At 35.5% G+C, this 20,412-nt stretch overlaps 1 protein-coding gene across 5 annotated transcripts; it reads right to left on the minus strand.

Moving 5' to 3' along the window:
* Positions 1-650: 650 nt before the first annotated feature.
* On the minus strand, positions 651-20,341 carry LOC117794148. Of its 5 annotated transcripts, none has more exons than XM_034634665.1 (11): positions 18,165-20,341; positions 14,236-14,683; positions 12,538-13,256; positions 11,466-11,730; positions 11,236-11,406; positions 9,812-10,393; positions 7,857-8,252; positions 4,866-5,053; positions 3,186-3,799; positions 1,512-1,650; positions 651-1,235 (listed from the first exon to the last, which is right to left on the minus strand). In XM_034634665.1, the coding sequence occupies exons 1-11, from the start codon at positions 20,324-20,326 to the stop codon at positions 1,175-1,177; spliced, it is 5,745 nt and encodes a 1,914-aa protein (XP_034490556.1). In that variant the 5' UTR covers positions 20,327-20,341; the 3' UTR covers positions 651-1,174. The 5 variants fall into 5 exon arrangements, with proteins under 5 accessions (XP_034490556.1, XP_034490547.1, XP_034490579.1 ...); XM_034634656.1 differs by having other exon boundaries at positions 9,812-10,396; XM_034634672.1 differs by lacking the exon at positions 651-1,235 and adding an exon at positions 1,349-1,397 and having other exon boundaries at positions 1,461-1,650; positions 9,812-10,396.
* Between the last annotated feature and the right edge of the window lie 71 nt (positions 20,342-20,412).

The raw sequence follows: 20,412 nt of genomic DNA on the forward strand, positions 1-20,412 counted from the left end.
TGTATATGAAATTTGTGTACAATCTGTTAATTTCAAGTTTCGACTCAATGTTTAACACGCCCGCAATTACACAGTATCTAATGCATTTGTATTTAGTTAATATAGTTAATTCAATATTCAAATTTTGATATACCAATTGAGGGATCTTCGATTTTTTGTTTTGTTTTTGTACATAATACATGAGTGCGCTAGTACACAATATACATACATGATTAAATATATCTCGATATAAATTGTATTAAATTTGCTTTTATTTTTTTGCCTGCACCAGTTTTTTTTTTGTTTTTAGTTTTAAACTAAATAAAAATTAATTTAAAAAGAAATTAAATATACGCACAACGTTTTTTAACAAATTAACATTTTTCAAATGCATTATATAAAACAAAAAATAAACAAACATTAAAGCATTTGCTCTATAAATTAATTGGAATATTTATGTAAATATATACGTATGTAAATTTATTTGCATGTGTGTGTAAGTATGTATGTATTTATATATGCACACCAAAAATCAACACCGAATACATATAGAGAAAATACATTGAACATTTTAAGAAACAAACTAATTTTTCCTTTCATTATTTAAATTAAACTATTTGTATAAATATATTGATGGTCTTTCAACCAATTCATTTTTTCTCTTTATATTCTTCTTTAACTTCTCTCTATATATCCTCTATATACGTACATGCATTTAGCTTTCTCTTCGTTGACTTAACAGCGAACAAAAAACTCTATATTTATTTAAATATATGTATATATTTAATAATGAAAATATAGAAACAATAGTATAATTATGCAAATTGCCTGTCTTTACGCATTATACAACTAATAAAAAATGATGCAACATACGCAAAAAAAAAAAAAAATAATAATTATAATAATAGGGAAAAAACAATATTAAACAAAAGACATGTTGCTTTAATTATTATAATATGGGTTTTAGGGGGGGCGTGGCGGGGGCTACATAGAGAGGAGAAAATTTACATATATATATAAATTTGTTGCTAATATTACATAAATTTGTTAACAATTTGCTAAACGCGTACACACTTGACAGTTACAGTTTTAATAATAGAAAGCAAAAAAAATAAACACACACACACAACTAAAAAAGAATTAATAATAATTATAATAATAATGTGATAAACAACAATGAAACACAGTTGATTTCTTATATGTTGTTGTTGTTGTTGTTGTATACAGCAGCAAGTTGTTGTTGCTGTTGTTGTTGTGCATGTTGTTAGCTTCCTGGTGTTGTTGTTGTTGTTAGAGTGTTGTTGCCGTCTTGCTTGTTGCTGTTGTCAACTGTGTGTAGTTTTTCGTGTTTTATTTGTTGTTGTTGTTGTTGTTGTGCACGCATTGCAAATTTGAAATTTTACGTATTGCTCCAATTGCTGCAAAAATAATTGAATTTATATTTAGTTTAAAATAAAGACACATTTTACTGCATGTTTTACATTTGCTACTCCTACTGAGGCTATTGTTGTGGTTGTGGTTGTTGTTGCTGCTGGGGCACTGCACCAGGCACAAAGAATCCGCCCTGGGGCACGGCAACCGGCGCCATCATTGGCGCCAGCACAGTCTGTGGCGCCGCTGTCATCGGCGCACCCGAAGGATTGAACACATCCACATACGAGTTCTTCAACGCTGCAAGTAATGCAAATAATTTCATTAATATTTATATGGAAATACATATGTATAAGTCAATTAAATGATTCTTAAACAGTCATCACAAAAAATGAATTAGGGTATTCACATAATATTTGTGTAACATAGGTATTATAGCATAGCCCTAATAAATACCAAATATTCCAAATATGGAATTAAACAGGGACCGTTATGATTTCTAAAATAAAAATTATAATATAACAATTATTTGCAGATTTTATAAAAAAGTTGAAAAATAACTATTAATTTCAATATTTATTTTAAAAATTTTACCAATTTCAATTTATAATTTAAAAATTTAAAAAAATTATTAATTTCAATTTTTATTATAAAACTCAAAAATAAAATTTTTTTGTCAATTTCTATTATAAAAATTTAAGAAAAATTATCCAACTCAAAAATAAAAATTATTTGTCAATTTCTATTATAAAAATGGAATAAAAATTGAATGTTAATATCCCTTGAACCAATTGGCGTATTTCCAAAATCTAAAAATATTTATAATGTGTGACTCAATACTTTTTATATGATACGCTACACGACCTTAATGGACGTATTTTAAGGATGTTTGAGGTATTGATATTTATACTGGATTTCTAACTTTGAATTTTTATAATAGAAAATTAATAATTTTGATTCTTGATTTTTTTAATAAAATTTGAAATTAAAAATTTTTAAGTTGTAAATTTTTTTTTGAATTTATAACTATTATTTGCAATCCCTGAAAGAAAAATATTTGTTTTCTGAAATATTGACTGCCAAAATGGAGTGCATGTATTATATCGATTATTTTAAAAAACCTCTCTTCCAGCAAAAAAAAACCTAGTTCAAAGAAAACACTTCAATTCAGATATATTTTTTGTGTTTCTAAAACAAATTTGATAAAACATTCTTGTCAAAAACTAGGTGGAAATCATATAACGTTCGAACTACTAATAAAACTTTTTGCATAAATAAAATGATTGAAACACATTAAAATAATTCCCAAAATGGAATAGTACATTATTTTATTATAGTTTAAGAATATTTTCTTTCAAATTAGTTGGCACATTTCGCAGATTTTTTGCATTTTTCAAGATGAAGTCAAACGGGACTTTTATTTTTCGTCGCGTTCGCGATGCATTGTTTTCCATAAATAATTCGAAAACGACAAGTCTTCAAAGCTTGTCTTTTATAATAAAATTAGTGTTTATAAAATGCATTAAACACGTAAGCAAATATTTTTGAAAATGTACATTTTTGACTTCTTGTTTTTTCATTTAAAGGCATACTAATATCGATTCTGGAAATAACCATATGTTATGTTATTAACATCTGTTACACTTTACACTTTGTGTAAGTTCACAAAACTTTTTCGTAGTCAGGGATCTGGGTCTGAAATTGTTGTGTAAAATATTTAAGCACAAATTGTTGTTCCCAGTTTTAGTAAATTTACATAATTATAAAAATACAACTTTATGTGAATACCCTAAATATAATTTATAATGATAACGTGAACTGTTCTCAAAACTTACTGCGATTCCGTTTGATTTTAAACATGTTCGATTGTAATTTGGGCTGTGCACCTCCAGGCGTTGCAGCTGCAGCTGGCGTCACCAATCCTGGCATGGTGACAGTGGGTATTGGTGATGGTGATGCTGCTGTTGCTGCTGCGGGCACGGCAGCAACAGGCATTGCTGTTGCTGTTGCTGTCGCTGTTGGTATTGATGCTGCATACATTTGCTCCGTATAATTGGCATAATTGGCATCATAATCGACCTGATTGACCTGGTTATCATAGAGATTGGCATTGGGCAACTCGTGCGTCTGCTGTGGCAACAGATTGGGCGTGGCAACTGGCGTCGGTATGTTGCCCAGTGTATTGAGTTGTGCAGTTGGAGTTGGATCCATTCCCATACCCATTCCCATTCCCATACCCATTCCCATTCCCATATCGCTCATCTTTGGTGGCGGCTTAAACGATTCCGTTTCATCGGCATTGCCTTCGGTGTTGGTCCAACATTTGCGCTCCTTGTCCCAAACAATTGTCGGATTCTTATCATCCGGTAATATCATTTGATTTTTCGGCTTCAGCGAAAACTTATTCCACAAGCCACCAAACCAGCCGGCATTCTGATTTCCCTGTGCACTGTAAGAAAATTCAAGAAATTAATACAAACAGTTGAAGACAATGATGATGATCAGTGTTGCCAGCACAGCATTTTTTTACTTTCTAGCGATTGATTTAAAGTGAAAAGTTGAGCTTTGAATTGTTCAAAATTCAAAATTCAGCATGTAGATCTAAGAAAAAAAAAAAATTTTGCACAAATTTAATTTAATTGTTATGCAGAATGCATTAAGAGGCCGAACCATGATCAAAATGACATTCCGCTTGAAAATCGGTTCAGTTTTAACAAAGTTATGCAAGTTTGAAGTTGCTCGGACCTTCGATCTAGCAACTTTACAAGTCAAAATTTTTGTTCAATTTGACATGATTTTTTACAAAAAAATAAAAGGTCTCAGAATCAAGTTTAAAGTGTTGTTTTATACTAATTATGATATACGGAGTTGATTTAAAGTGAAAACTTGAGATTTAAAATTTTTAATTTTCCAAATTTCAAAGGGGGGACCCTTAGCATCCAAGCCAAGATTTAGAGGAAAGTAATTTTTTTTTTAAATTAATTAATTTTGAATGCAGAATAAAAGAGAAGGCCAAATCATGAACAAAATGACATTTCGCTTGAAAATCGGTTCAGTTTTAAGAAAGTTATGCATGTTTCAAGTTGGTCAGACTGTGAACTTAGCAACTTTACAAGTCAACATTTTTTACTTTCAATATGACATAATTTTTTACAGAAAAACGATATATCTTAGAATCAAATTTGAAGTGTTGTTTTATACTAATTGTGAAATAAGAAGTTCATTAAAAATGAAAACTTGAGATTTAAAATTTTTTAACTTTCAAAATTTCAAAGGGGGGACAATTACCATCGAAATAAATAACTATGGTAGATTTAAAGTAAAACAATTTTTTGAACGATCTTAATAACATCTGCATATTTTTACTTTGATATTTTATTTTAATTTATTTGATTGTAACAAATGTTGGATCAATAAAATTTTTTGTGTATTTTGCATATTTTAAAATAAAATAAATCTAATTTGGCTTTTGAAAAGTTGGCAATACTGATGATGATAATAATAATAGTACTTACCCAGGTAAACCGCCAGCTGCCGACTGTTGTTGTTGTTGCTGCTGTTGTTGTTGTTGTTTGTTGCCCGCGGATGTTGCAGCAGCAGCGTTCTTTGAATTTGTTGCTGTGGCAGCAGATGTTGCACCTCCATCATCGTCATCGTAACTCTTAGATTTTGGCATCGAAATTGTTGGTCGCATTTGTTGCTGCTGATCATTTTGTTGTTGTTGTTGTTGTTGTTCGTTCGTTGTTGATGGATTTTGTTTATTTGGTATATTTTTATATTTTTTTTTTAGATTTGCGTGTGGCATGAGAAAGATTCGAGTTGTTGATGATGTTGTTGTTGTTGTTTTGTTGGACGTGGAGTGGGGAAGGGGATTTGAGAAATGGCATTTGATTAGTTTTGGTTATTTGCAAACGAAACACTTAGAGAAATTTGTTATATACATATGCATAGTCAAGAGAAATATAGAACTTAATATTATTGTTAGTATTAACATTAATTTAATAAACATTAAATTAACAGTAATAAAAAAGATAGATTTTCTTGTTCAACTGGCGCAGTCAAAAATTTGCAATATTAAATTATTCAATTAAATTAGGCGCTCTTTAATCAAATTGGCAATTATACATAATGTCATTATGTATAAATATATGTATGCTTATGTCTGTATATGTACATAGCTTAAGCTTACATTATTTAGTATCATTGCAAAGTTTATGTTTTTGTTTGTGTTTTTGCTTTTGCTATTTAATATTTTTTTTTTTTGCATTAAACACATCACAGAGTGCCATTTTTACATATAGTTTACATTTGTAAATATGTCTGTATGTATGTAACTATTTGTATGTGTGTAGCGCGCAGGTACATAGGAGTGGGGGGGGGACCATTGGAAAAGCTGTTCGGTAAAGCTATGTGCGCGTTAACATTCTGTTAACAATTTACAGAGACTGTAGAAAGGCTGCTCTGTTAAGCGCTGTGCACAGCGCGCTAACATATGTTAACATTTAACAGGGATCATAAAAAGGCTGCTCTGTTAAGCGCAGCTTGCAGCGCGCATTAACATATTTAAAAATTTTACAATTCCGCTGTTGCCAATTTCGTTATTTTTAGCATTTTGTAAGGAGCTCAAAAGTCTTTTAAAGTTATGAAAAACATTAAAATCATAAATGTTCCTTCGCATATTGCGTAAATTTATGCTAAGCCCTTTTTTTTTTTTTTGGTTTTTTAAGCATATTTTATTTTTTTAAACTCTGTTTTTTATTATTATTACTCTTTTCAAATTTGGCTATTTTAAAGGTTAAAAAACTGGCAACAGTGCTTTACATTCTGTTTACACTTTACAGAAAGTTTAGCACAGTTCACAGAACTGTTGCCAATTTAGCTATTTTTAGCAGTTTTTAAGAGCTTACAAGTTTTTTTTAAGTTAAGGAAAACACTATCATATATTTTTCTTTGTGTTTTAAGTGCATTTATGTTAGTAGTTTTTTTTTGCATTTTTTTTAATAGTTAATTACCACTTTTTCTTTTTACTTTTTTAAAATTTGGTTTGTTTTTAAAGGATTAAAAATTGGCAACAGTGGTTAACATTATGTTAATGTTTAATAACATAAACTGTCCGCGCTGTGCACATTGCTTTAACATTGCTTTTACATTGCTTTAACATTGGAAATGCAAATTTGTAGAATTCAAATTGAAATTTTTAGCGATAAAAAAAAGTTGGTGCAAACTTAAATCTATAGCTGTTTCTTAGATTTTAGAGCCAAGCCGGCAGCGCCGTTGCCTTTGCCATTCCCAGTTCCAGTTCTAGTTCCATTTCCAGTCGCAGTTGCAGTTACAGTGTTGCCACTGTTATTGGTCATGTTGCCGGTGGGTGCATCAATGTCAAAGGTGCGCACCAGCGATGTTGCCGATGTTGCTGTTGTTGTGGTTGTTGTTATATGTTTTTTGGCATCCAAAAAGGCTTCGAATTTGCTTAAACTCTGCTCCACTTCAGTGCACATTTTCTTATAGTTGAGCGGTATGGCCGGATTGGCAATTAGCTCCTGCATGGACCAAACATTTTGTGGGGTTGCTGCTCCAGCTGCAGCTGCTGCTGCTGATGTTGTTGCTGCTGCTCCAGCTCGAGCTGCTGCTGAGGATGTTGCTGCTGCAACACGTTGTCTTGGCTGTGTTTGCTGCCGCTTAATGATGCCCAATTTGCTGAGAAAATCATTATTATGTTGCAGCATATAATAATCATCAGCATATGCATCATCATCATCATCATCCTCGTCCTCATCATCATCATCATCATCAGCGTATAGTTCATCATCATATTCATTCTCCTCGGCCTGCTCCTCACCCTCGGCATCCTCATCGATAACATACTCGTGCATCATATATCGATAACGCTGCAATTCACTGCGATCCGCATTCGCCTCAGCATCATAGCTGCTGCGCTGCTGCTGCGACGCCGGCAGAGCGGCCGCTGCTGTCAATGGCATATCAATGGGATATGTGCCATTAAAAATAATATGCGGCTTGTGATTGTTGTTGTTGTTGTTTTTTTTGTTGTTGCTTTTGGGCTTAAATAGACTATAGTTGCTGTGATTTTGTATGGGACGCGCCAATGCAAGGCTATAATTCAAGTTATCGGTATCGTTATCGTTATCGCTATCGTTATCATGCTCCTCAGCAATTGTTGTGGGCAAATCAAAATTGACGCGCTTAACACCGCCTGTTGTTGCTGCTGCTGGCGTCGCTGTGGTTGTTGTTGCTGTTGTTGCTGCTGTTGCAGTTGCTGTTGTTGCTGTTGTGACTGTACTGGCTATGGGCTTGGCTAACACCGGCTTGGCTGGTATAAAGCGTGTGGGCGTGGTTAATGTTTTGGGCACAGCATTTGCCAAACTGTTGCACTTTTTATTATGATTAATATTTAAACTTGTTGCTGCTGTTGCTATATTGCTGCTGTTGCTGCTGTTGTTGCTGGTAGCATTATGTCGTTTATTTAGATTTATAATGCTACTTACATCATTCAAATTGAATGCCTTTGTGTTCGTTGCTGTTGTTGTTGCTGCTGCTATTGCTGTAGTTGTTGCTGTTGCTGTGCCTTCTGTTGCCGTTGCATCAAATTGCAATTTGCGTGCCAATAATTTGCTATTATCCTTGCCAGCAGCGGGCAGCTTCAAGGCATTGTGTTTAAAGCGATTGTTGCTATTGTTGCTGTTGCTATTGCTGTCGTGCATGTTGCTGCTGTTCAGTTGCTGTTCTTGCAGCTGCAATTGTTGCTGTTGCTGCTCAATTTCAGCTGCGCTTGTTTTATTACTATTGCTGTCAGCAATGTTGCTGTTGTTGCTGTGATTGTTGCTGCTGTTATTCTGGCTGTTGCTGTCAGCAATCATCTCATTGCTTTCCATATGCGACAGCTGCATTCCATTTACATGTATGTATGTATGTGTGTGTGTGAGTGTGTGTGTGTTGCGGTTGTGCGTGTGTGTTTGTGTGTATGATTAGAAACGTTAGCAACATCATTTTTTTTTGTTTTTTCTTTTTTTTTGATTTGCATGCAGCGCATAAATTTTAAATTGAATTTTGTGTCGCTTCTCTTTAGCCAAAAAAAAAAAAAAAAAAAAAAACAACAAGTAACGATCATACATAAAACTAATGCTAATAATAATTATAAAAAAGCAAAACTACAACAAAAACACTAAACTACAATGCAAATATTTAACAAACATAAACAATTCATAAATACATTAACATAAGTATACAAATGAAATTCAAAAAAAAAAAAAACCAAATAATAATAATATTAAAAAAAGAGGCCATTGAGAAATATGTAATTTAACCAGGAACTGTAATAATTTTAAGTTTTACTATAAAAATTACAATATAATGATTATTTTTATTTTTTTTTTTTAAATATAAGGATTCATTTTAAGTTATACTTTACAATTACAAAAAAAAAAAAAGTATTATATCTGAGCAAAAAAATAAAACTCATTAACATTAATCATTAATGATAATTCGTTGAGTTTTTTTCATTAACTCATCTTCATTAATCATTAATAATTATTCCTTAAGTTTTATTTCATTAAATCATCATTAATCATTAATAATTATTCCTTGAGTTTTATTTCATCAAATTATCATCATTAATCATTAATAATTATTCTATGAGTTTTATTTCATCAACTCATCATCATTAATAATTATTCTTCGAGTCTTATTTTTTCTTCAAAAATAAAAATCATGCTGCAATTTTAACTTTTTTATATTTTTCTTATTAACTCAATAATTGATTAAATCGGTTTGTCTTGGTACACTGAAAAAGAATATATCGGCCTTTTCCGGTTTTCATTAGCTATTTAATTAATAAAATTTTTAAAAATATATTTTTTCACGTTTCATTAAGCCTAAATAAATACTAGCTTTTTAAAACTTTATCAGACTAAAATTCACCAACTCAAAGTAAATTTAAAAGGTAAAATGTTCCCGAAATGAAATTTAGAAACTTCGCTTAATCCGCTAATTCCGAAAATAAAAACCAGAACAGGCCTGTATATAAATTTTGCACATGAAAAGTCAAAATTGCAATTTGAGTTTTATTTTTGAGCAATAATAAATCTTATTTTTGAACAAAAAAAATATAAAACTGAAAAAATAATAATTATCTTACGATTTTTATTTTTTTATCACAAAAAATAATTATTATTTTAAAACTTTTAAAGTATAACTCAAAATTAAACATTATTTGGTGAGTAAATGCCGAAAAGTTGTAATTTGGAAAATAATAGATTATGCTTAAAGCTGAATTTTGGTTGTACTGAACGCCTTTTTAAAAATATCTATTAGTTAATAGTTTGTTCTATTAAATTATAAACAAAGTAATCATTATTTACAGTTCCTGGTTTCAACTAATCGAAATGTGAGGCTGCTGCAATTGCAATTGTATTGCTGTAGTGGTTGTTGGTGTGGCACCTACCTCATCGCCATACGGCTGTTGCACGCTGTTGGGCCAATAATCGTATCCACCTGCTGCTGCTGGCGGTGCACCATAGCCAGTGATGCCTGTGGCCTGTTGTTCACCATATGCCTCGCTGGCATTTTCAATGTGGCCATAAACTGCAGCCTGTTGTTGTTGTTGCTGCTGCGAGGGATCATACAATTGCTGTTGTTGCTGCTGCTGCTGCTGTTGTTGTTGTAGTTGTTGTTGTTGCTGTGCTGCATTGGGATCGTAGTACATTTGTGGCGCATAAGCAGCAACAGCAGCAACATCGCTGTTAATCGTTTGATCATGACTCTGCTGCTCATAATACTCCGACTGTGGTTGCAATTGTTGCTGTTGCTCCTGCTGTTGCAACTGTTGCTGCTGCTGCTGCTGTTGTTGTTGCTGCTGCTGCTCCTCATGATCACGTTGCATGGTATCCTCATATTGCATATTTAGCTCACGCATTTGTTTATTCAAACTCACAAATTGCTGATCAATGTCGCTTTGTTGTTGCTGCTGCTGCTGCTGCTGCTGCTGCAATTGCTGTTGCTCCTGTTGTTGTTGTTGTTGTAGTGGCTGCTGTTAAAGAAATTTTAACTTATTAGCAAGCAAATGTTATTTTCGAAAATTCACATTCATTTCTATATTCCGTTTTCTGCGGTTATTGCTCAAGCAAAACTTTTTTTTACACTTTTTATCTGACAGGTTTCTCAAAATAAAAATATTCTAAATTGTTTTAAGTGTTTTTGTATAATTTTTCGCTTATGAGAGTTTTTTCGGCACTTAATTGTGCTTTAAGCACAATTTTCATGTTTATTTATGAACAAACGGTAAGAGCTAGGAAGCTGAAATTTTGGCAAAACATAGCTAAGACCATTTTTTGTTTTTCAGATGTTCGGCTGATTTTTAGATTTATTATCTCACAGGTTTCTCAAAACAAAAATATTCGAAATTGTTTTTAGTGTTTTTGTATAATTTTTTCGCTTAAAAGATTTTTTCGGCACTTAATTGTGCATGTTTATTTGTAAAGAAACACTAAGAGCTAGGAGGCTGATATTTTGGCACAACATAGCTAAGACAATTTTTTTTTTTTCAGATGTTCGGCTGATTTTTAGACTTTTTATCTCACAGGTTTCTCAAAATAAAAATATTATAAATTGTTTAAGTGTTTTTGTATAATTTTTTCGCTTATAATTGTGCTTTAAGCCCAATTTATGAACAAACGGTAAGAGCTAGGAGGCTGAAATTTTGACACAACATAGCTAAGACCAATTTTTTTTTTCAGATATTCGGCTGATGTGGATTTCTTTGGCATCTCTTTATATATTTGTTCCTGCCTTCAGCTGAATAAACCAATTTGAAATTAAATGTGAACTCATTTGCAATTGGTTTTCATGTGGCAAGATCAAGTCACTCACCTGATCGGCCAGTGATCGCAGCTGACGCAGCCATTCCTTTTCCTCGGGCGCACCTTGAGCTGGCGTCGATTGACCAGCATTATTATTAGTGGCATTTGGTGGACTGGCAAAGGACACACGATTGATCAGTATGGGATCATGATAACGCAAACGTTCTGCCAAGCCACAGACCTAAAATCAAATACATTCTATAAGTATATATAGTTGCAAGTTAGTTTCAATCAACTTACGCGTTGTATAAAATCGCTATCATAGCTTTCCGGTTTGAGTTCAATATGCTTGGCAATCTGTTCCAAATAATTGGTGCAACGGAAATGCTGACCATAGTCAAGGATGCGTGTGGCCAGCAGGAACTTATAATGCTGAAAGTTGACAATGCTGAACTTCTGATCGAACAGGGATCGTGCATACTCGTAAATCTCCGTCATGATGATCGCCTCGTTGCTGGCAAACTCATTGAAGGGCTTGTAGTGCGAGGCACCCAGCAGGATTAGTCTAAAAAAAATAAATAGATTAATATATGTTATTTTATTTTAATATTTTGCAATAGTTTACAAAAAAAAAATGAGAATGCTTTTAGCTCAAGTTACGGACTTTGCTATATAGACTCGATTATAATATATTTCTACTTTATAAGAACAGAGTGTAAGTATAATTTATGTATATCCTAACTGTGAATCGAGTTTTCAATTAAAATCGGCGAGTTTTGAAAAAGAGTCAAAGGAATATTATGGGAAAAAATCGAAAGTATTGGACAAAATGGACAGTAATGCTTAAAAACTCAATTAAATTTTCCAATTTTTACATTCCAAATTGACATTTGACAATGTTATAATATTTTAAAGTTGATGAAAAAGAGTCAAGAGAAAATTATAGAGAAAAAATAAATTAATAATTAAATTTCGTTGCAGAATCAAAATAGAGGCCAAATAAAGAACAAAATTATATTCCGCAAGGACATTAGTTTAGTTTTGACAAAGTTATGACAGTTTCAAGTTTTTGAGAAAGTGTCAAGAGAAAAGTATAGAAAATTAAATTAATAATTAATTTTCGATGCAGAATGAAAATAAAGGCCAAATAAAGAACAAAATAATATTCCGCAAGGACATCGGCTTGATTTTAATAAAGTTATGACAGTTTCAAGTCATTGAGAATGTGAAAATTGATATGAAGAATCAAATTGGAATTGAGTTGTCAATTCACTATGAAAATCAATAGATTAAATGGATAAAATTTGGTTGTGTATTGTGACATTACTAATAAATATATGGAGCTTCGTCACTAGCGTGTTTTGTTGCTCACCTGGGCACATTGCCAGTGAGCGTGCTCAGCTCTGTGGCAGCGCTGTCATAGCGTCCAAACTCCTCCTGTGCCACCAGATAACAGAAGTGTGCCGCATAGATGTCGCCACGCTGGAAGAGTGTATCGCCCAAGGCGACAACCGAGCTGCGATCGTATTCGGGCTGACGTGACTTGTTCGTCACCAGAATGGAGAGGTGGGAACGCCAATCGCCCCAATGCTCATCACGCAGTTGGCTAACACACGATGGAGTGTGACAGCTCTTCATCTGATAGAGCGTCTGCAGTGGATCATTCGCTTTGATCGCACGATTGAGGAACTTTTGTGCCACATCCGTCAGGGCATAACGATCCTCGTAGAGGGCCAAGAAGAAGGCATGTGTCCACAAATTGTGATCGGTGGCCCATTGTAATGCCTCCTCCACATTGCCGCGCAGCACATAACTGCGAAACTGATCTGTGGCCGCCTGCTCGGACATTGTTGCAGCCGTTGCAGCCACATCTGCGGCATCCGCATCCAGCTCAGTCTCGGCACCAGCAGCGGCACCAGCAGCAGCTCCAGTTCCCGTTGCCGTCACAGGCTCGCCATCTGAATCGTTAAGCATTTCGTTGGCGTCCGCCCGTGTCTCCGAAGACTCGGCATCTGCTTCGGCATCCGGCGCATACGGATATTCCCGCTGATTCTCCAGCAACAAATCTCCCACATCCGTATCCGCAATGACCTAAAATGGCAGAGCAATTAATCGAAAGTTTCTAGTGTAACACTAACTATAAGAATTGTGACAAATTATACTATTGAAATTGTGGATTTAATAAAAGAAACAATTAATCAAGAAACTTGTTATTAGGAAAAAAAAATAGGCAAAGCTAAATTAGGAAAATTTTAATTTGAAAATTTAAGTTTATAAAAAAAAAATTTAATACTCAGACATTTGTTAGTTTCAAGATCAAAAATATTGTATGCAAAATAAATTTAATATCATACCTTTATTTTAATTTAAAAGTTCTTATGTAATTTTATGATAAAAATCAACAAAGAATTTTCATTTACAAAAAAAAAGAAACACAAAACTAGTAAACTAGTAGTTATTTAATGAAACTAGCGATTTAAGATTATGAAAAGAAAATGATGATATTACAAATTTAAGTTGTTATTTAATGTTTTGATAAAAATCTAAAAAAAAATAATATTTCCGTCAAAAAATTATAATTTAAAAACTATTAATGTAACGGTCCTTTGAAAAGTGATATTTACTTGATTTTAATATTAATGAAGCAGGTGTCTCCAAATTTTTGCACTTTGAATGTTTTTCTTATTTAAATATTTTGTTAAATGTTGGCTTTATTCCGTCCTTATTTTGATTTCTTTAAATTTTCTTTCTAGTTTATTTGTCTTGTTTTCATATTTATTTTCTGAATTTTCTTTATAGTTTATTGGTGTATTTAGAGTCCTTATTTTGATTTTATTAAATTTTCTTTCTAGTTTATTTGTCTTATTTTCTTATTATTATTATTGTTAATTTTTTTTTTTTGAATTTTTTTTATTTGTGTATTTAGAGTCCTTATTTTGAATTTATTCAATTTTCTTTCTAGTTTATTTGATTATTTTCTTATTATTATTATTAGTATTTATATATATATTTTTTTAATTTTCCTTCTAGTTTATTTGTGCTTTTCGAGTTAACCTCCATGTCAACTTACCCCATTTTGTCGCAGTAGCAGAATGAGTAGATGCCACATAAGCGCATGAGAGGCACGATATTTCTCAACGTTGCCCAGTGGCTTCTTCTGTGTGGCATACAACACGGTGCAGGAACGTGCTGGTCCCAAACGTATCTGCTCCTTGCAGAAGCTTATGATCTTGTCCTTGTGCAGCTTGCGTCCTTGCAACGGACCCGGATAGGCGCGCAGCAAGCTACTTGTGGCATCCTTAATCCGTGGCGCCGACACATCCACATCGTTGCGCAATCGTCCGCGTCCAGCGTATTTGGGACGCACACGCAGCAGCAGACTCATCGAATAGGATGCCACCAGATGTGGACGATTGTAAAGCAAGGGGGTGCGACGTCTGGGCGGACGTGCCACAGTCGTTGTCGTTGTTGCCTCCGCATTTGGGGCATATGATGTTGTCGTTGCAGCACCAACAGCTCTATGAGATGAGACATTAATTAGTGCACATTCCAATCAAAATAATCCCATTTCATTATTAAAATTCAGCAGCAGGCAAATCGATAATCACAATCAATAATAAATATTCAATTAAAATCAAAATCAAAAGTCATGCATTTTGGAATAAATAAAGGGGGGCAAGGGTAGTGAAAAGAAAATGTTGTTAAGAATAGTCGGCAATTTTTCGTATTCTTCCCGCTGATGATCATAAAAACACCCTCACCATAGGAACTCAGTCTTTCGAAAGATAAGATAGAGAAATATCAGTTAATTTAAAGACCAAGAAATCTGATATAGAAGTTGAGAGAAATAGTTCTTTAAAGCCATAAAGATAGCTAGAAAACTTTCCATATCTAAAAACTAAGCTCATTTTTATCATGTTCACCATAAAATATTATCATGTATCATTATTATATAATACATTTTATAATAGTTTCCGAATTTTTTGTTTACTTCATAAACCCATACATTTTTTAATCAGTTGGCAACACTTGCTGATCAATTACGATACATTAGCCAGAGTGGCAACACTAAAAGCAAACTCTTTAGCATGTAGATAAATTGCACGATAAGTTTTGTAATGTTGTATCACCTCTTTTTACTAAAAAGTTTATATTCATTTTGCCATTAAATTTTTTTTCTACAATTTTTTTTTACTTCATAAGCCCATACATTTTTTAATCAGTTGGCAACAATTGCTGATCAATTACGTTACATTAGCCAGAGTGGCAACGCTAAAAGTAAACTCTTTAGCATGTAGATAAATGGCACGATAAGTTTTGTAAAGTTTTATCGATACTTTTTATTAAAAACTTTATATGCATTTTGCCATTAAGTTTTTTCAAACAATCTTTTTTCTGTATAATTCCCAAATCACATATTTTAAAGTAAAAAAAAATGTAAAAAGTTAACGTAATCATAAGAAAGTTTCTCCTGATGTTATTTCTTTATTATCTATCCCGAAAAAACCCCTGTTAAAAGGCGCGCTTTTACTAACATTATCATGTTAAGTCAACGCTTTGTTAACATAAAGCTTTTAAAGCTGGATTCATGCAGCATTTGCAAGGTATAAACTTAACATTGTATTAACATAAGCATTAACAGCGTCACACTAACATTGTAAGCAATTAACAGCAACTCCTAACTAATAGCTTTTCCTTTTCTTCCCCTAATGACAAGCCAAAAGCAAAAGCAGAGAAAGTAACGGCAATAGAGGGGCATCCCAGAAAGTTAAAAGAGGGGGGGGAAAGCACAATAGGACTTTGGGAAGAAATGGATGTATGTAAATGTACAATTTGTATGTGAATGAGTTGAAGCCAAACAAAAGGAACACAAATGAGACCAGACAGAAAAGTAGTTGAAGAATGTGGAACCTACTTGAGAAATGAATTTCGAAGAGAATTTCTAACTTTTAGTATTCAAGTTGAGTTGGAGTAGGAATGTGAGTTTTTTTGGTTTTTTTTTTGTATTTTTTTTTTGGGAATGACCACCTGATATCAACGCCGCATTCCGAGCCAGCATAGTAGCGTGTATATCCTGCTGTTGAAGTTGGAGGAGCATCATCACCATTCAAATTGCTGAGGGAACGTGCACTGGAGATGCCATATGAAGTTCCATAAAGACTGGCTGCATCTTCACCCAATGTTGTGTTTAACACATCCGTGTAGTTATGTTGTTGTTGTTGTTGTTGTTGTTGTTGCTGGTAGAGATTGAGTTGTTGCTCATGGCGACGACGATGGAATTCATTGGCTTGTGTTATGTATGCGTGTGTGTACCTAAAGAGTAAGCACATTGACGGCATTTGGTGGGTGTGTGTGTGTATGTGTGTGTAGATCGATTGTTGTTGTTGTTTTTGTTAGAAACGAAACATTATATTTGTTTTTATTGCATTGTTAGTAGCAGACACAACACAACTGTACTTGATTTGAAAATTTGGGGAAAATTCTTAGTACTGGTATTTATTTTTTTAAAGGGGGAATTACACAAAAAGCGCAGCGAGCGGAACGGAGCGAGGTGAGCGAGCGAGAGAGAGAGAGATACACTGTGAGACAGTGACAGATATTTCTTGTTTGCAGGAATGTGGAGGGCAGGAACTAGGATCAGGTTGTACAGGTTAGGCGACATATAATTAATAGCGCTGAGGTTAAAAAAGTTAAAACTACTTAACGCCCATCATTAATAAATTTGTTATCGATAAACTATGTAATTAAATTGGTAACACTGGAACACTTCATTAGCAGCGCCTCTGTTAGTTCAATGTTAATTAACAGTAACGAGTAAGCAACAACTCCAACAGTGAGAGAGAAAGAGAGCACAACTCTACAGCTGTTCGAGCGAATTCAGCTAGTATGGTGAGTAAGGTGTGGTAAGTAAAGTGACTACAACATGCCCCATAAAAATAGTGTCAAAAAAATTAGAAAAATTATTTAATAAAAAAGAGTAAACAAAACTAGTAACAAAACAAACAATAACTTCGATAGGAACCGAAGACCAACAGCTGTATTTGTTTTCTGTCGACTTTGCAGACATTCAAATTAAACTAAAATGCTCCAAAAGTCTGTCAAGCTTTAAAAGAAGTGAGAAATTGAACATATTTTTGCGTTATATAGGCATTTTATCCATATTCTATATATTGATATGGAACGATTAAATAAAATATTTTGGAAATAGGACTATTTCTGATACATTGGTATGAAAATTGCAATACATTTTGCCTCAGAAATTTGCTGTTATGGAACGATGGAATGAACTGGATTCTTTAATAGGTTTTTAATGTATCATTTTCATACGTTTCTTTGGCAGTTTTTCTTCTTCTTTGACATGGAAGAATATAATATAATCGCCTGAATATTGCATTTTTGTTACGAGCAATCATAATTTTTACTTTTAAAATGTTTCATTTCCATTCGTTCTTATAAAATTCTTTTCATATTCTGATTAGCAACCTAAATAAGTAAGTCACGATGTAATGAAATTGGCTAGATATTGCATTTTTGTGACGGACAATGATTAAATTAAATAAATCATTCTAGTGTTTCAATTCCGTCCGTTCCCATGTATTTTTATTTATATTATGCTTTAAAACTGTACCATTTCTACTAAAAACGATGAAAAACTTGAAATTTAGTGTTTCATTTCCATTCGTTCCTATGGCATTTTAATCATTTTATAATTTGCAACTTATATTGGTATGGAACGATGGAATGAAATGTGTTTTAGTGTTTCAATTCCATTCGATTCCATGTATTTTTTTAATTTTATGCACTCATGTTGCAATGTATCTATTTAAAACGCTAAGAAACCTTGAAAACTTGAGATTTAAGCAATAAGCGGACGTATTTAATATCTTGCTAGCCTTTTGGGGGCAACCTATGGAAGTGTAGTGCTATTTTTAGTCTGCAAAGACTGCAGTTGGAGCAGTAATATAAACAGTATGATCAATTTCATGTCTGTCAACTCACCTTTCACGTTCCCTGAGCAATGCGGCCTCATTGGCATCATTGGGCAGAAGTTGTCCTGCTCCTGCAACACCAGCACCCAAAAGTGTGTTGAATGCTTGTTGCTGTTGCAGCTGTGTTGCAGTTGCATGTGGTGTTGCTGTTGCGCTTGTTGCTGTTGTACCTTTGGAGGCAGCAGCTGCTTTTATGGCTGCTGCATTTACAGCTGCCATTGTCATCGAGTTCATCATTTGGCCATAGAACTTGGCATACATGTCCGCATAGGCATGTGGATTTCTCGACATTTGCTCGTACATGCCATACGGATCATAGGCAGCTGCATTGCCATATTGCTCATAGTTGCGTTGTTGTTGTCGCTTGCCACTGTTGCTGCCACCGCCACCGCCGCCGCCATTGATGCGCTCCTTTTCCATGTCGCTGTTGCGTGAACTCTTGCCACGATATTCCTCATAGTCGCGTGCATCGCCCCACTGTGCATGCGGATGATCACGACGTGCCGAGCCACGACCGCCCTCGTGACTGCGTCGTCCGTGTCCACGTGACTGTTGTTGTTGTTGTTGCTGCTTCTCGCGACGGGAGGGTTGATAGTGACTGCCACCACGTGACGTTGCCGTTGCCGACTGCTGCTCCGCGTAATCATCATAATCATCATCTACAGGTGCAGCTGCTGCAGTGCGTCTGCCTCGACTGCCTTTGCTGCTGCGTCCAGCTGCGGCATTTGCACCACCATCGCTAGCTGCCGCCGCCTGAGCAACTGCATCGGCAGCATCCGATTCACCATCATAGTTGCTATTGCTATTGTTGCTATAGCGCGAACGACGCTCCGGTTTCTGTTCCTCGCGACGCCACAAATTGCGTTCCCTTTCCCGCTCTCGTTCCCGCTCCCGCTCTCGCTCACGTTCCCTTTCACGCTCCCTGTCACGTCCATTGCCACGCTCCTGGTCATGTCTTCGCTGGTTTTCGGCATCACGACTGCGTCGTTTGGCATCTCGGTTGGATTTGCTGCTGAGACTGTCATTGTGACCGGTGGAGATGGCACCACTGACACCACTGGCACCACCTGCCACACCACGCACTGAATTATCCGTTTCACCTTCATAGTTGTTGCTGTTGTTGTTGTTGTAATGACGTCGCATGCTGCGCAAACTGCGCTCATCCGGCTGACGACGTGGCGCCTCATGCCGATCACTCAATAGCCATTCATCCTCGGACTCATCCTCCGACTCCAGATCCAAGGAGGCAGCTGCTCTTGGCTTGCTTCTTGGCCTCTTGTCCAGCGTGGATTGCTGCTGCTGCTGTTGCTGCTGCAATTGTTGTTGCTGCTGCTGCAATTGCTGTTGTTGCAGTGCATGCTGTGTTGTTGTTGTTGTTTCGTTATCCTCTTTAACCATGTGTTGTGTTTCCATGTCCAGCTCCACGCCAGCTGCAGCTGTTGTTGCTGCTGCTGCTCCCATTGCGGTTGCTGCTCCCGTCAGCAATTGTGGCATCACAGGCTGATCCTCCAGATTTTCACCATCGAGCACCACTTCACGCTGTTCGCCGGATAGCACCACCGTGGTTAGCGTCTCCACGCCCGTGACCACACGACGTGGCGGTGGCAACAGCTGTTGTTGCTGCTGCAGCTGCTGTTGCTGATAGATATCGTTGCGTGTGGGTGTTGGCGTTGCCTGTTCACCCTCGGAGGTATCCTCACCATCCGCCTGACGTTCGGACATGTGCAATTGTGGATTGGCTGCACTGCTTGTGGGCTGCTCGGTGCCTGTGACCAGACGCTGTTGCTCCACCAGCTCCGGTTGCCCCAATACCAGACGTGACAAGCCTGGTGGTGGCAATAAACCATCTGCCTCCCAGTTGTTCTCATTTAGTTCCTCATTCTGCTCGGATAAGTGACTTGTCTGCAAGTACTGAGCACGCTCATCATTTGGTGCGGCTAAGAGCACCTCCTGATTCTCATATTGCAGCTCCGCATTGTGTTCCGGCAACAGAAATTGCTGCAGAGGCATGGGAGCGGGCACAGCAGTGGGAACTGGAGCAGGAGCGGCAGCTGCAGCTGTTGCATCGCTTGTGGCAAGTATATTGACACGCTTGCTGAGTCCACCTGCACGCTTGAAGGGATTACCTGCTGCTGCTGCACTGTCTAACGCTGGCGGCGGCAGCGCAGGCATGACAGCAACTGTTGCTGGTGTGGCGAGGACTGTTGCTGCTGCTGTGGTTGGTAGTGGAGGTGCAGCTGCAACTGCTGCTGCTGTTG

Source organism: Drosophila innubila, chromosome X, assembly GCF_004354385.1.
Source record: "Drosophila innubila isolate TH190305 chromosome X, UK_Dinn_1.0, whole genome shotgun sequence".
NCBI lineage: Eukaryota > Metazoa > Arthropoda > Insecta > Diptera > Drosophilidae > Drosophila > Drosophila innubila.

What these genes read in the sequence shown, in the direction of transcription:
- LOC117794148 (XM_034634656.1), bottom strand. Translation starts at nt 20,326, where the DNA reads ATGCCTGCGCTGCCGCCGCCAGCGTTAGACAGTGCAGCAGCAGCAGGT. An exon ending in TGCTACTGCGACAAAATGGG is followed by an intron (nt 13,257 to 14,235) that starts GTAAGTTGACAT and finishes CTGCCATTTTAG; the next exon opens with GTCATTGCGGATACGGATGT. An exon ending in CTCACTGGCAATGTGCCCAG is followed by an intron (nt 11,731 to 12,537) that starts GTGAGCAACAAA and finishes TATTTTTTTTAG; the next exon opens with ACTAATCCTGCTGGGTGCCT.